The 15,611-nt window shown below is 35.6% G+C and overlaps 1 protein-coding gene, 1 non-coding gene and 1 pseudogene across 2 annotated transcripts; 2 read left to right on the top strand and 1 right to left on the bottom strand.

Annotated features, from left to right (window-relative positions):
* Nucleotides 1–1,626: 1,626 nt before the first annotated feature.
* Nucleotides 1,627–3,344, top strand: LOC143571841 (disease resistance-like protein DSC1). Its single transcript, XM_077057167.1, has 4 exons — nt 1,627–2,170; nt 2,269–2,592; nt 2,687–3,220; nt 3,301–3,344. The coding sequence occupies exons 1-4, from the start codon at nt 1,646–1,648 to the stop codon at nt 3,319–3,321; spliced, it is 1,404 nt and encodes a 467-aa protein (XP_076913282.1). The 5' UTR covers nt 1,627–1,645; the 3' UTR covers nt 3,322–3,344.
* Nucleotides 3,345–7,686: 4,342 nt separating this feature from the next.
* LOC143571839 (protein CLMP1 pseudogene) lies at nt 7,687–10,581 on the bottom strand (annotated as a pseudogene).
* A 2,381-nt stretch (nt 10,582–12,962) lies between these two features.
* On the top strand, nt 12,963–13,079 carry LOC143571852 (small nucleolar RNA snoR111). The gene has a single exon (XR_013142168.1). It is a non-coding gene; the product is annotated as a small nucleolar RNA snoR111 (small nucleolar RNA).
* Nucleotides 13,080–15,611: the final 2,532 nt, after the last annotated feature.

The following is a 15,611-nucleotide window of genomic DNA, read 5'->3' as shown; positions in this document are numbered from 1 at the left end:
GCATATTTGACAAATTCTTCTCCTCATTATTAGCTTCTTCTTCCCTACGGTTTTAACCCTATCAAATTCTCTCCACACCTCTAACGTATTCGAATTAGGACTCATCTTTTGGACGTAACTCCGGACTCCAAGTCACAGGTCTGTGAACCTGAGGGACCAATAATGACAAGTTGGTCATAGTTGGTTATGTTTTCTAATTATATTGTAATTATAAATGATAGTATCTTGGCTAGCAAGTTATGTTGGTCTATATAAACCGAGTTATGGTTAGACATTATAGGAGTGTGTGAGATGTAATGCAACCGATTTAGGGTTCATCTAGAGACACGCTCGAGATGTAACCGAGTTAGGGGTCATCAAGATTCAAACAAAGTTAGGGTTTGAGAGATTGTAATCATTATTTTGAATTATATTTTCTGATTAATAAACGAGAGTTAGTCGTTTAATTCATGTTTGTTTATCGATCGAGACTTGATTATCTTTTGTCACTTTAATGCAAGACTGAAGTGACAATAGCAAAGGACTAGATATTTGTTTCTGTCAAGTTATTTTTTTAATTTTTTTAGACCGACGACTTTCTTTTTGTGTTTAGGTCACCGCACTCTCCATTTTGGAGAGCCTCATTGTTTCACTCTCTCCAAACTATGTTGTCTTAACCGGGCCCATGGTACTTGGACGTTTCCCCGGAATCATACCGCTAATTGCCACTTAACAGTAGTTATGCCACCACAAGAGCAGAATCTCTGGCGTAACACACAGTGGGACGAAAACCAGGGTTTGACAATCTCGTAAGGCGTAGCTCGAATCCTTCATTGCCAATATACACCCAAAGTGACACAAGTGAGGATCGAACTTGGGTTTTCCAGTGAAGAACCTAAGCCTTTCTACCACTATGACACAACTAAATATTACCATCTAAAATCATAGAGTTGTGTTTTGAAACCTCAATACACTATATCTTGGTATTATAAAACTTTGATTTTGAATCCGGTTTATAAGTTTCATGGTTTGTGTATTTTTGTTCTCACTAAAATCAGTTTTTAGGTTAGAAACGGAGCTTATCAAGGAAATTGTTCACGATCTCTACGGTAGATTAGGTGCACCACTAGGGTCTACTATGCCGCAACTTATTGGAATGAAAGATCACATTGAACGCATCACTTCATGGCTAAAAGATGGATCCCTCCATACTGCCGATATTCTCACCATTTGGGGTATGGGCGGGATAGGGAAGACATCTTTAGCCAAGCATATATACGAGTTACATTGTCGTGAATACTTAAGCAGCTTTGTTGGAGATATAAGCAGGAGATGTGCTGGAAAACATCATGGATTGCTTGACGTTCAAAAGCAACTTTGTGACCATATATCAAAACCATGTTTAAATCAAGTTCATGATGTTTTTGTATACACCTCTATGATTGAGAAGGCACTTACTCGTAAGAAGTTGTTACTAGTCCTTGATGATGTCGATAGTTTGGATCAATTGGATGCTTTACTCGGAAACAAAGGTTTTCATTCTGGAAGCAAAATCATAATAACTACCAAGGACACGTCCCTAATACAGAGGTGCGCTCTATTCAAAACAAAAGTTAGACCAAAGCATACGGAGTGTACACTTGAAGGCTTATCTGAGGACGCATCTATGAAGCTTTTATGTCTACATGCATTCATTTGCAGCTATCCCAACGAAGGTTATGAAGAGGTGTCTAAAAGTCTTGCAAGGTATTGTGAAGGGCATCCATTAGCTCTTGAAGTTCTGGGCAAGTCGTTACATAAACGAGATGTAGGTGAATGGGAGGATTCCATTGAATCGTTGAAGAAAGAACCTCATTCCCATATAAAAAACGTCTTGAAGATGAGCTTTGACACTTTGCCATTCGAAAATGATAAGGAATTGTTTAAGCATATTGCATGTTTTTTTGTGGGAATGAATAGAGATTTGTCTGAAACAATATTGAATGCATGTGATATAAACACAAGATCTGGGATTAGGAATCTCATTGACAGATGCCTTCTTAGAATCGAACGGGATAACAAGTTGGTGATGCATCAGTTGGTTCAAGAGATGGGAAGAGATTTAGTACGTCAAGAATCACGTGACAAGCCATGGGAGCGCAGTCGATTATGGTGTCACGAGGAGTCATTCAAAGTGTTGAAACAAAAAAAAGTAAGAGAGTGTGTCTTCTTTTGGTATTTATGCATGTTATAAGTAATTTTGTGGTCTATATACATGGGATTTTATTTTGAGTTCTGTTTTCTTTGTAGGCTACAGAAAGTCTTCTAGGTCTTACCCTTGATATGAGAATGCTTGACAAAAAGAAGTTACGTGGGTCATTTGAGTTGCAAACAGGGGCGTTAAGTAAGATGGATAACCTAATGCTGCTACAACTCAATTATGTGCAAATAAGTGAGTGTTTCCAGAATATTCCAGAAGAGTTGAGATGGTTGTGTATGCATGGGTTCCCTTTAAAGTCTATACATCTATACTTGCCATTGGAGAATCTTGTCGCTCTTGACATGTCCTATAGCAATATTGAGTCTTTTGACGTGTCTTATAGTAACCCACAGCCATCCGTGAAGAGGCAAAAGGTAAAACTTTAGATAATTGTGTATCAGATTATTATATAATCTTATTATTCATTTATCTTGAGTAAATACATTTCATGAATTATCTATGCTTTAGCAGTTGGTTGGATCATGCTCAAAAGATAAATCGTTGCTTGGATCATTAAAGATTCTTGATTTGAGTTTCAGTGAACAACTTCACAGTCTTGGTGGTTTTATCGAACTCCCTGCACTTGAACGGTTAATAGTTAGAAAGTGCATCAGTTTGATTGAGGTGTGTGAATCAATTACGCAATGTGTTGAACTTGTCCATATTGATCTGAGTTACTGCTACAAGCTTGGAAGGCATCCAATATCTATAGGCAAGCTAAAGAAGGTTAAAACACTATTGTTAGATGGTTGTAGTTCTTGTCAAGCTCAAATCGAGGCTATACCAAGTGATTTGAAGCTCTCTGTGTTTTCTCTACCGAGCTCATTGAGAACTTTATCACTTGCCAATAACAATTTGTGTAACGAATCCTTTCCCAAGGACTTGAGTTGCCTATCGATGTTACAAGAATTATGTTTAGATAATAATCCAATTGTTTCAATGCCCAACTGTGTGAGAAGCCTTCCTAGGCTTGAGAAACTTTATATGGAAGACTGTTATAAGGTGGTATCAATTGAGAATCCTCCACGTAGGCTAAGAGTATTATCAATTTGTACTCACACCAGTTTCAAATGTGATTATAGGCCTTTGCTGAGGAAAATTAAATTTGAACTAGAAATGTCTCCACTCAACTTATTTGGAGTTGATGAATTATTATCATCATTTGAAATTGATGGTAGAATCAAAATCCAAGATATGGCATGTGTTGAGGAAAAGGTGCTAGATAGTTTGGGCTGGACAAGCTTAGAGTTTACTAAAGAAAGGCGCTTAGAAACTCTTAAATGTAGACGATGGGATAAATCTCAAACACAGGTTCCTCCTATTATTTATCTTGTTTGTCATTTATGTGCGTCTGTGCGCACGTGTGTTATGAATTTAAGGTGATTAATTAATGTTTTATTTGACAGATGTACTTTGAATTTGGAATATTCAGCACGATGTATGAGGGGAAAGAAATGCCGGAGTGGATTAGGTGTAGAAGTGACATCAATATCCGTTACCATCCCATCATGTCCCAAGACACTCCGAGGATTGAATTTCTGCTATGTAGAGACAAAACCACATTCTTATTTTAAGTTGCCAATGATAAAAATTAGTAATGTTACAAAAAACAAAACCTGGATTTATAGACATTATATTGAAAAGGTCAAGTTAGGTGGAAAGGGCTCCATATGTTTGCTAAGCCATTGGATGTTTGGGCCGAATGAGATGAAAAGCGGTGACGAGATTAATATTATTGTAGAATGGTTACATTGTAAAGATCAAGTTACAAAGGAGTGTGGGGTTGGCCTTGTGTATGATGATGGAAGGGTGGAGGAAGATGTGTTGAGTTATTATAAGTCATGGAATCACATAATCAGTGATCTCTCTGCTTTTCAGTTAACAACAGGAAAATACATTCTAGATTACTGGTTATTTAAGTTTTGTACAAGTGAAACATATTATGATTATCATCCTTTCATTGATGAGGGTGCTAGTTACAAAGGTATGCGTCGTTTTTATTGATAACATATGGTACTCAAGTCTAATGTGAAGGATAGTTAATATGTAAATGTATAACATTTCTTCTTGTTTCTTTTCACTAGAGGATCGAGTGGTCTTTAAAGCTTTCTCCCAGAAGAAGTCTGCAATATTATGTACCTGATCAAAGTTGTCTGTCACATGGCAATAACCTAAATACAATTATAGCCTTTGGACTTTGGAGTAGATAAATGGTTGAAACTTTGGAGGCTGTGACAGGCTGACAGCAACAATATTTTTCTCTTACAAGTGAATGTGTATTTTGTGGAATATGTCAATAACTTTTTGTCTGCATAAATTTTGTTATTCGAATAATTTTGTGTAATATGGATTATTTTATGAGTTTTGGATTTATGTTTGCTGCACAGTGCGAAAACGACATGTGTTTGCGAAAATGCCTTTGTTTTCGCTTTTATTAATTGTCACTAGTATAGTTTTCGCATTTCAAGTTGTAATCCTTAGTTTTTGCATATCCGTAGCTATCTACTATCTAGATAGTTTCCGCATAACCCTTGTGCGAAAACTTAGTTCCTTGTTAGATAGTTTCTGCATAACCCTTGTGCGAAAACTTACAATTGTTCGCATGTGTTTGTTTGGGAGACAACAAAAGCATCATTATAAGCACCAAGTAAATACTTTAAAAGCTTCATATACCTCTTCTATGTTGTGCATAGAATGTGCAATGAGATCAGATGAAAAATAGAAATATCTAAAGTAAAGTTTCTATCTAGTTGTACAATCCTCTTGTGATTCTTAGCATGATTAGGGACTCAGGATCAAGCAAGAGTGAGAGTAACTTGGGAGCCACCTAAAAACAGCACATAATAATCTCGCTTTTATCCAAATCACCCCGACAAGTATCGATTATTGCGGTTAATTAATCCTTCATGGAGATAATATTATATATGTTGTGTTGATTAAAGTAAGCTGTTTTTAATCATTATGTACCCATAATTCAGTAGGTGAGAATAACAAAAGTAAAGAACCCTGCAAAGTTTTGAACTTTCTATAAGGAGTGATGCTGCTTCTGCCATATCAGCAGCTCACCAAACATGTTGGCAATTCTCAAAATACTAAAATGTATAAAAAACTAATCAAAAGTGGTTGTTTGGCAGAGTTGAGATGGAGATAAGTTGTTGGTGTTAAGTATTTTGAAGTGAAAAAAGGAGTCTATTTAATGATGAAGCCATGTGGTGTGTGGTAACTTATAGGTTTTCTCAAATGACAGGCAATAGTCATGTGCCATATGCACCTGGTTTTAATATATTATTATTTCTAGGATGTAATTTTGACATGGCATGAAGCTTATGGTTTTAGCTTAGTCAGTATAATGGTTGGGTGACTTGTTTAATACATGTTTGTGTTTTTTTATATTTTTGTCAAAATTTTATGATAAAAGATAAGGGGGCATTAAGTATTAGAACTTAAAACACAATTGTTTATACATGATTGTGCTTTTTATTATAAATATAGAATTTTAGAGATTTACTATACAATAGATGATATAAAATAAGTTAAATTTATGTTAAATGGGTTGACATCTGACTACGGGTGTTATTATTTGGATTCTTGTGTCAAACTTGAATTTTCGGATTCATGTCGTGTTCAAGTTCATGTTTGGTATTCGACCCGTCAACCCAAAAAAACGACCCATTTGAAAGTACATCCAAACACACTCTTTATTGTAGTAAGCTTCATAATTCACCTTGGCCTATCACACTCCAACTTAAATGGGGATACAAGATTATCCATTGATTGGCTTATTCATTGTACTCACACAATCATGAAATCTCCTACTTGACCACCTTTTTCTTTTTGCTTTAAATCTCACTTGCCATAAATATATCTTTTTACACACTCACACCCTCATATCAAAATGCAAACCTCTAGAGGTCTTCTCAAGAAGCAAAAACTTCCATATAAAGGATGCAAGACATTGTGTTGCAATTGTAGGTTTAGTGTTTCATCTTCTTCCGAAGAAGAAACCGACAGCAGGAAATCAGACAGATTTCCAACTGTCTCAAGCCTTGCACACGCGATGGTTCAAGAAAGATTAGACCAAATAATAAGAGAAAGGCAAGAAAGAAGATATGAAGAGAGGAGGAGAAGGGTAAGAGAAGAAAGTAATAGGTTGTTTGTAATGGTGGCAATGGAGAAATCTTCGTATAATCTTAGACAAGATTTTCGGGACTCCATGATGGAGATGATTACTACAAACCGGATTTCCGACCCTAAAGATCTTCGTAGGCTTTTGAATTGTTATATATCTATGAATTCTGAGGAGTTTCATAGTGTTATACTTGAGGTTTTTCATGAGGTGTGTTCAAATTTGTTCTTGTATTGTAGGTGTCGTTGAAGACCACCAACGCTCTTTGTTAATGATCGTAGATGTTAAGTTAAACGTTATTTCCTCTTTTTTGGTTTCTCATATATGGTAAAATAAACACGCTATGTACCGTGTACGTCGGGTAATATGTCAAAACGGGTGTAAGTCAAAATAATTACGTAATATATTAAAACATACACTAAAAGTAGTTTAAAAATGTTATAAGCATGTGAATACATTTCTAAACGACATTGTGACCGGTCAGTCAACTTCATGTAATTTTCTAAAATAAGCACAACATGACCCTGGTTCAAAGTTATATACGCATGTCAAAAATTATATTATTTAAATAATTTCAAGAAGCTGTAATTACTACCAAAGTTTTAACTTTTTAATGGCCCAAGATATAACAACTACTTGGCAAATAGGGCAGCAAAGCTTTAATTTAAAAACCATTAATCATTTTTTTTATATTTACTTTTTACTTTTTTTAATGATCAACTAAGTTTATAGGATCCAATTAAAACTGAAATTTCGGTTCTAGGAAACCTTCCAGCTTCGGATATTCGTTTTTTCAGTTTTACTTATAGGTTCAGTTCGGTTATGAGCCGGTTTTTTGTTTTGCATTTATGCATGAAATGCGTTGGCCTAGAAAAATAAACCTAAAATAATAAGTTTGGGTCAAAAGTTTTTGACCAAAATATTTGTTAATGGATTTTGAACTAAAACTTTTGGTCTAAAAAAATAAAAAGCATGGCATAAATCCGATTACAAGCATTCAATTGGAGTGGTTTGGTTCCCAGGTTTGGTTTGGTTTGGTTTTGAACAATGTATAACCAAACCAAAGTACCAAACTGTAATTTCCGTTTAAAAAATACCGCACCATCAGTTATAGTTTGGGGTCGGTTATTTCTGTTTGGTTTTTGGTTTTCGTTAATCGCTTTTGCTCACCTCTTTACACAATACACGCAACTGAAATTTCAATCAGGTTTTAAAATACAAAAAAATTCAATGGTCAATAAGTCAATATTGCTAGACCAAATGTACCAAGATCCCAATTACATGGGACATGACAGGCTTCTGCCCTATAAAGTAACAATAAAATAAAGAGATAACAGGCAAATATTATTGTCTTGGAACAAAACTAGCAATCATAACAAGTTAAGAACACCAATTAATCCAAACAACCTTAGCATCTTAGACACTGAAACAAACATTGGCTTGAAAACTAGCACCAGATAAATAATAATAATAATAATAATAATAATAATAATAATAATAATAATAATAATAATAATAAAACTCATGATCCAAACCATGAAAAATTTTGGCCCCAAATTGTTCTTTAACAAACCCTTCCTCAAATCTAAAAAACACAAAACACAAAACACAATATCCCAACACAAAAAACTAAAAAAAAAAACACAAGTTTCATCAAATCTTAAACTTACTCTTGTACCTTTTTCTCGCCACCTTCAACCGCCTCCGCATTAGAACAATGGTTCTTCAAAACCGTAGCTATATCAACCTCCGATGCACCCGCAAGCTTGAACCGCTCAACTGCGGTCTCCAAATTCTTCTCCCAACCGGTCAAACCCAGCTTACACTCAACTTGAGACCTTTCAAACAACATGTTACCCCAAAACAGATGAATCTGAGACTTCATAACCGCCGCTTGTTCTGCTGCTTCATCACCCGATACCTCGTTGACCTTTGACTTTTTCTTCAACTGTTCTTCTTTCTTACTCGCATTATTATTATCTTTAACTTCTTTAGCTTCTTTGGCTCTTTGTTCCTCAAGTTTTTCCCACATTTCGGTTGCGGATTTCATCTTTTGTTCCGCGCTATCAAAAAGCTGAATCGTTTCAGTCGGGTCCCACTTTGACAGGTCATCTTTTTTTGCAACCACAAACGACCAATACAGTTTCGCCATCTCAAACTGCTGTTGGCCTAACGCAAGTAACCCTTCGTAAAAGTCGGGTTTTATTGATAAGGCTTCTTCATACTTGTCTCTTGCTAACGTGTACTTATCTTTAACCCAATCGTATGCTGCTTGAAGTCGACTCGCCACCATTTCTTGGTCACCCGAATCATCAATCGGAATACGTTTACGCGCTGCACACATATGCACATTTCCCCAGTTGAAAAACGCCAAAGCCGCGACTTCTTGAAACTTCAAAGCTGCTTTGTCGAATAATACTTGAGCTTCTTCGCTTGTAACGGTTTCCTCAAGCGCTTCCGAGCACATTTCCATCCCGAGCTCGTGTAAGTCGATATGCGCGTCGGGGTCGATCCCGACATGAGTTCGGAACAGTTGAGCAAATTCAAACAACCAATCATCCATTTCAACTTCTTTCAACTCCGGGTCTTCGGTTGACGCCGGTTTTTGTGTTTCTTTTTCCGCCTTATTGTTATTAATATCCGTCTCGGGGTTAGACTGGGACCCACTGTTGTCTACTTCAACCGGCTCGACAGACTCGATCGGTTCAATTTCAACGGGTTTCGGTTCTTCAATTTCTACTTCTTCTAGCAACGGCGGTTCCTGCTCGGGACTAACCTCAACTATATGCAGTTTTAACATCCCGAACAGGTCGGTTTTTTCGATGTCAGGTTTTTTATCGGGTAGAACGGGCCCATCTGCAATGGATTCGGCTAACCTGAGCTCGTGGGTACACGTTATGGTTACCAAATCCCCGTCAACATCTTTGTATTTAATCAAAACCGCGTTAGAAGACGGGAATCTTTTGCTAACAATCTCTCTTAACACCTTAAAGCTGCAGTTAACCGGCATTTGTGCTAAACGTATATCGTGATCATAAACAAGTTTCAAAGATCTCCACTGAATTGCAGTTTCAGTAGCAGCCGGTTTATTAGACAATATCAGCTTTTCAGCCTGCTTATTACTATTATTATTACTATCGCCATTAGCACTAGGTTTATTATTAGAGCCACTTGAAGGCTTTAACACAAGCTTTGGCATTTGGGTTGTTTTGACCTCGGGGTCAACTTCAACGGGTGGGATCGGATACGTCTTATCCACCACCTTATTATTCCCAGCAGGTCCCGGCCCGGTTTTCTTCGGAAGAGGCCGGGCCGGGAGACAGGGCCCAAGCCCAGCAATGGGGGCGCCACGGATAGCAGAAGCTCCAAGAGCCGCTGGTGAAGGGCGGCTCTGGAGATCCTGCTGGGCCTCCTGACGGGCCCCAATGATCGGAGCCCGTAGCCTTCGAGCAATTTCCAAAGCATCCCGATGATTCGGGTCAGCCGATAAAAGCATCTGCACATCCATCATGGCCATTTCATACTTCCCCACCGCTTCAAAAGCGCGGGCCCTACGAAGTAGGGCCCGCACGTACCCAGGCTGAACCTGAAGAGCCATGGAGCACTCAGACACCACCATTTTGTAATCTATCGGCTTCATTTGCATTAAACAAGCTGCTCGATTGCTATGGTAAATGGCTCTGTCCGGGTGGGTTTTCGGGGTGAGTTTAAGCGCATTCTCATACTGTACAAGTGCACCAACAAAGTCCCTAGCTTGGAACCTTTTGTTACCTTCTTCTTTAAGCTCATTAGCTCTTTTCAAGAAAATAGTTGAATCCAAGTCAATACCGCCACCGTTGGCCACGGCGGAAGCGGGTTTCGGGTTAACTTGACTAGCAGTTTGACTAGGGTTTTGGCTTTGATTAACACTAGTACCACTACCACTACCAGACTTCTTCTTCCTACCACCAGATTTGCCCATATTTGTTTTCTAACTAAAGACAGAAAATTTAACCTAATTTGAGAAATTGGGGATGAATTTTTACCTGGGGTTGGATTAGAAGACTGATGTGAAAGTGGGTTTTGAAGCAATTGAGATAAAGATTGAAGATTTGGGGGTTTTAGTATAGAGTGGTTGGATTGGAAACCCTAGATAACAGCAGTTGCAGTTGCAGAGAAGATGAGTTTACAATATCAATATCAAGTGGAGTTTGGGGCCGACTTGTGTTTGTATCATATAATTGGAGCTCCATAATTTGGATTATGGTTATTGCATCAATAGTCCCTCACATGTTCTGTTATTTCATTTTAGTATGTTACATTTCTATTATTCTATATAACATTTGCAAAAGATTCTTGATACAAATTTATAAAATTAATTTACGAGATAAATGTAAAAAAATGAAATAAATCAGATGTTTTATGAAATAAATTTTAAAAAATGATACATTTATACAAATTTGTAGAGACCTATTTTTGTTGTATATCAAGAAGTTAAAATTTTACTTGCTAAAAAGAAGACAATTAATAAAAAGAAGACAATTAATAAATGAAGGATATGTATCAAGAAAAAAGTTTTATCCTGAATGTCTTCGAAGACGTAAATGAGATGGAAATGGATTTTTCAAATTGATTTCGCTAATTGCAAATCGATTCCACTTATAGTGTGTCCCTTAGTTTTTGATGATAATTCTACTTTAATTTGGATTTTTTGTTTTCACTTGTTTAAGGATTAAATGTTTAAATCATCTTGGTTTATAAAGCTTATTTACGCTAAGTGGATATGATAATTTTGCTTTATTATAGCATTTTATTTATTAAATTTTTATTCTTTTAATTTTCTAGGTTAAATACTCGAAACCCGAATCCGAATAACCCAAACCCGACGAACCTGGAATAAGTTGGGGTCGGGTTTCAGTTTGTTTAATGATGGTTTTGAGCATTTGGAAGATGAGGAACTTGGTAGTATGTAAGGACAAACCGGCATATGCTCAAAACGTAATACGTGAAATAAAAGCATTAAGTTTTTTTGTAGGCTTGGAATAAGGTCGAAGAACTTGAGATTAACATCGGAGAAGTGGAGGATCTTTGATATTGATATTTTGTAAGGGTTGAAAAGGTAGGCCGGGTGGTCATGTTGTAATAGGTGTGTGCTGGTGCCTAGTGATGTAATATTGACATGCTAGCAGCTTGTTAGGTTGACATATCGCTGAGTAAAAAAAACTTTGATCGGTCGTTAAAACAAATTTATGTATGTTAAAATTAGACTTTGATGAGGAAAATGTTTTACTTTTCATACTCGTGTTTATATTTTATTATTTTAGTGTGATTCTACTTTGAACGAAATGTGAGATCATATTATATAAAAAGGGTAAGGTTAATGTAAAAAACAATAGTTTTGTGAGAAACATAAGAATAGATGGACACCATTGGATCTATGATCTAGTGGTTGAAATTGGTAGTTTCTAAAAGTTGTATAGTTTCCTATTTATATAGTATAGTGTCTTATTTAGGTGGTTTACAAATGTTTTTAAGCCTTCTCACACTTCTCACAAAACAATTGTTTTTTATTTGAACCATTTTCTATATAAAAATATAAGATGAATGGAAAAAACCATTAATTTTGAAAAAATATACCAAAAAGAAAACGGAGGAAAGGGTTCTCTTTTATTAGAAAAAAATCAATTACAACGATACCATATACAAAGGAAATACTTAAGTATAATACCGTTTACAAAATCGGATGAGAAAAAAAATGTAAAGTACAACTTACGTAGACATAATGATACAAGCCGATGTCTTTAGTGAAAACTTCAATAGAGGCTTATTAACTTAAGTCATCCACATGTTGAATATCTTTGTCTCGTCTTAGTCTTTCTTGTTGTGACTATAGATTCGTGTTTTAGAGCCAACTCCGTTGATTGCAACAATGGATGAACTAAAAAAATATTGAACACGGGTTAAGATGTGTATTCAATACCCTTTTTAAAAATAGATTTCATGTCTTTTTCGGACAAACGAGTTTGTCTCTCAAAGCACAACCAATATACTATTTGTACTACTATTAAGGGATGACTTTCGCACTTGGCATTCCACTAGGTATATACTATATTGGTCTTTTGAAAAGGAATAAATAAGTAGATGATGATAGGAAATGAGGAAAGAACATTTCACTCTAATTTCCTTTGTAATTTTCTTGTATCTCCAAAGTCAGATAAACACAGCTTAGAACTTGTATATATATTAAGCGAGCATGAAACGGTTTCAAGTGAGTTATGTTAAGAGTCACAAGCTTTAAGCTTAGAACTAATGACTACATAATGACAGAGAACTCAAAAGATTCAGTAGGGAGCATACGACCAATGACTACGAACTATTGAACCACCACTTCATTTTCTCACTATCTTAACTTCAAATATCGATATCTCATTTATCTATACTCTATAGCAAAAATCATATTTTCACTTGTTTTTGCGACGGACAATATAACATAGCAAGTGACAAAAGTTAAAAAATACCACTAAAAGAGCATATTTTATTTACTAGCAAAAGTCCAAATAAGGGCAAGAACGTAAATATACAGCAACAGGGCATCTAGGGTAATTTGCATCATGATTTCTTTCCTCTGTTTATATAATAATACATTTGGTAGACAGTTATTGATTGTCTCATCAAATTGAAAACAGTAGGATAAAGTAAAGATGGCGTTTCAGTCGTCATTTATCCATTGACGGTCTGATTGTTGCTCGTCCACATTTTTCATTTATAGCGAATCTGTGTATATTAAATACTTGATTGATTTCTTCGATTGTATGAATATTGCATATTTTATGTGACATTTAGATGGATATATCTAAGAGCTGATGAACCAAACTAAAATTAATCGGTGACATTCTTTTCATTTTATAATCATTCTGTACTTCATGAGCTTGTAATGACACGTATGATCCAAAGTTTATAACTCAATGTCTCATCAATGTTACTAAAAAATTGTTGACTACTCGGACAAATCATTGACATTAGTTGTAAAAGAACAAGCATTGGTGGTGGTACAGGGATACAAATGAATAACATCAATAGTTGGAAATATAAAAGAGGGATTTTGTTGAAGGTATTAAGTTGAAAGGGGGTTGCGGTGCTTGTCCGCTTACCTGCCATCGTTTGGATGTTTTTAATGAGATTGAAGCCAAAGTTTAATTTGATCACATAAAACATCTCTGCACATGGAAATAGAATTCTAAGTAGCACGGGAACGGGTACAGACCAGGATACGGGGACGTTACGGGTACTGGAAATGACAAAAATCAAAAATCCAAGATACGGGTACGACAAACAAAAAAAGTATAAAAAATACGTGTATATTAAACATAGTCCAAAATAGTTTAGCATTGATATCAAGTGCGTACTTAAAGAAAAAACTACATCAATCATAGGTAATTAAGTGTCATTTATTAATAATCAAATCGTTTTAAGACTCCGGTTCATCTAGTATAATTCTGCTGATGATTATTTATCATTGAGTTAACTGCGGTTTTTGTCTATTTGGTTTTAAATTTGCGGTTTTTATCCAACCAGTTTAAATCTGCGATTTTCGGCTAATGGTTTTAAATTTGTGATTTTTGTCCTTGTGATTTCATTTCACTTGCAATAAAATCCGGCCCCGTTAAGTTTGATCGTTAAACCCATCAGCGTGCACCTCATGTGAGGGACAATTTTGTCATTTTTCGTCCAAAATAAACCCCAACCGTAATTCGCAAGTCCCTTCGCACGAGGGGTTGTGGTGTATTTGGGGGAAAAGGAAAAAAGTGCTCCTCACGTGAGGGTCACACTAATGGGTTTAACGATCGGACTTAACAAGATTAGTGAGGTCCGATTTAATTGCAAGTGAAATAAAACCACAAGGACGAAAATCACATATTTAAAACTATTGGACTACAACTGTATATTTAGGCAAACCACATGGGCGAAGACCACAATTTACTCTTTGTCATTTATCAATGATGATGATTATTGAATGCATAATGATTATTGAATGTATAATTAAGAGAATAAGAGAACTGATAATGAAAAGATGATGGATTAATTGTGATTTTTGAGAATTGATGTGCAGAGAATTCGTTTGAATTCTTTAACTTCCTTGCTGTCAGCTTCTCACGTAATGATTTATTTATAATTGTATTTTCGGAATGTTAAAAAATAAGCTTAAAACCCTAAATATTTCAGGAAACGTTTTCGATACTTTCATTACGCCGTCCCCGATTTTCTGAAACAGACGGAAAATGTTTCGGTGGTGTTTCGTCGGCATATGCGTCCCTGAGACAGGTACTCAAGCATCCTTGCCTTTTCCGTGCATCATTGATAGTATGTGTATTGTTGTTAATCAAATAAAAATACAAGCATGCAAAACTTTTTAAAATGCCAAGTTAAGCTATTGTTAGAACATAAATATTTTAGAAAAGGAAATGAATCAACAAACATTGATACTAGTTTAGTGGGATATTGTATCACTAACGCGAATCCCACATCATCTTGGTTAGTAAGAAATGTTATAAAATTTCGCCAAGGCATTTTGGGCACACGGGCTGTGGGGCAGAAAAAGAAACTCCATAGTTAAAGGTACACGAGTGGGACTTGAGAGTATTACTAGGCTGGAATCCTGATGTTACTATCAAATGTATAATCGTTTGAGTAATTCATGAAGAATAACATGGACCAATTGTCCTCTAGGTAAATCTTGTATCGGACGATAGACAGAAGAGATCTTTTGTTTATAAGTAATATGATGCTTCTTAAAATCACCATGAGAGTCCTTTTGTTTGGTCAAATTATAGACCAAACCTTAGATAGCTTGATGTTGGAAACATTCGGATTTTATCATCTACACGGAAATGCAAATGTATTTTTAATAAATAAAATATAAGTTATTCAATCAACCAGTTAAATATATTGTAAGATAACAAAAAGATAATGATATATTTAAGAATTGATGTTGACAAAAAAAGATAGCATGCCATTTTAATTTCGGTTATATAAATAAATATATTGTCAACATGCTTTATTTTTTTCTTCCCAACTACATCATTTTACTTATTATATGTGCCCTTAAATATAATTATTAAACAACAACAAACACTTAGGATCGTTTGTACAAAGTCTCATAAGTCATCACAAATTTTAAAATATGATCAAATATGATCAAGAAAAAGTCTCATCACAAACATATTTCCTCAATTTCGTAGATTTAAAAAATGAGTGTATGGATGTATTAAAACCTGATCAACATCTAGT

Source organism: Bidens hawaiensis, unplaced genomic scaffold (genome assembly GCF_021521415.1).
Source record: "Bidens hawaiensis isolate Kalapana, Puna unplaced genomic scaffold, B.hawaiensis_p1.1 tig00025587_1, whole genome shotgun sequence".
Lineage (NCBI taxonomy): Eukaryota > Viridiplantae > Streptophyta > Magnoliopsida > Asterales > Asteraceae > Bidens > Bidens hawaiensis.
The sequence above is the reverse complement of the archived record's forward strand: the minus strand, read 5'-3'. Positions and strand labels throughout refer to the sequence as shown.

Bases quoted from the DNA above. Each gene is read 5' to 3' on its own strand.
- LOC143571841 (XM_077057167.1), top strand. From the start codon at position 1,646: ATGAAGCTTTTATGTCTACATGCATTCATTTGCAGCTATCCCAACGAA. The intron at 2,171-2,268 runs GTAAGAGAGTGT...TTTTCTTTGTAG, and splicing joins AAGTGTTGAAACAAAAAAAA to GCTACAGAAAGTCTTCTAGG. The intron at 2,593-2,686 runs GTAAAACTTTAG...TCTATGCTTTAG, and splicing joins CATCCGTGAAGAGGCAAAAG to CAGTTGGTTGGATCATGCTC.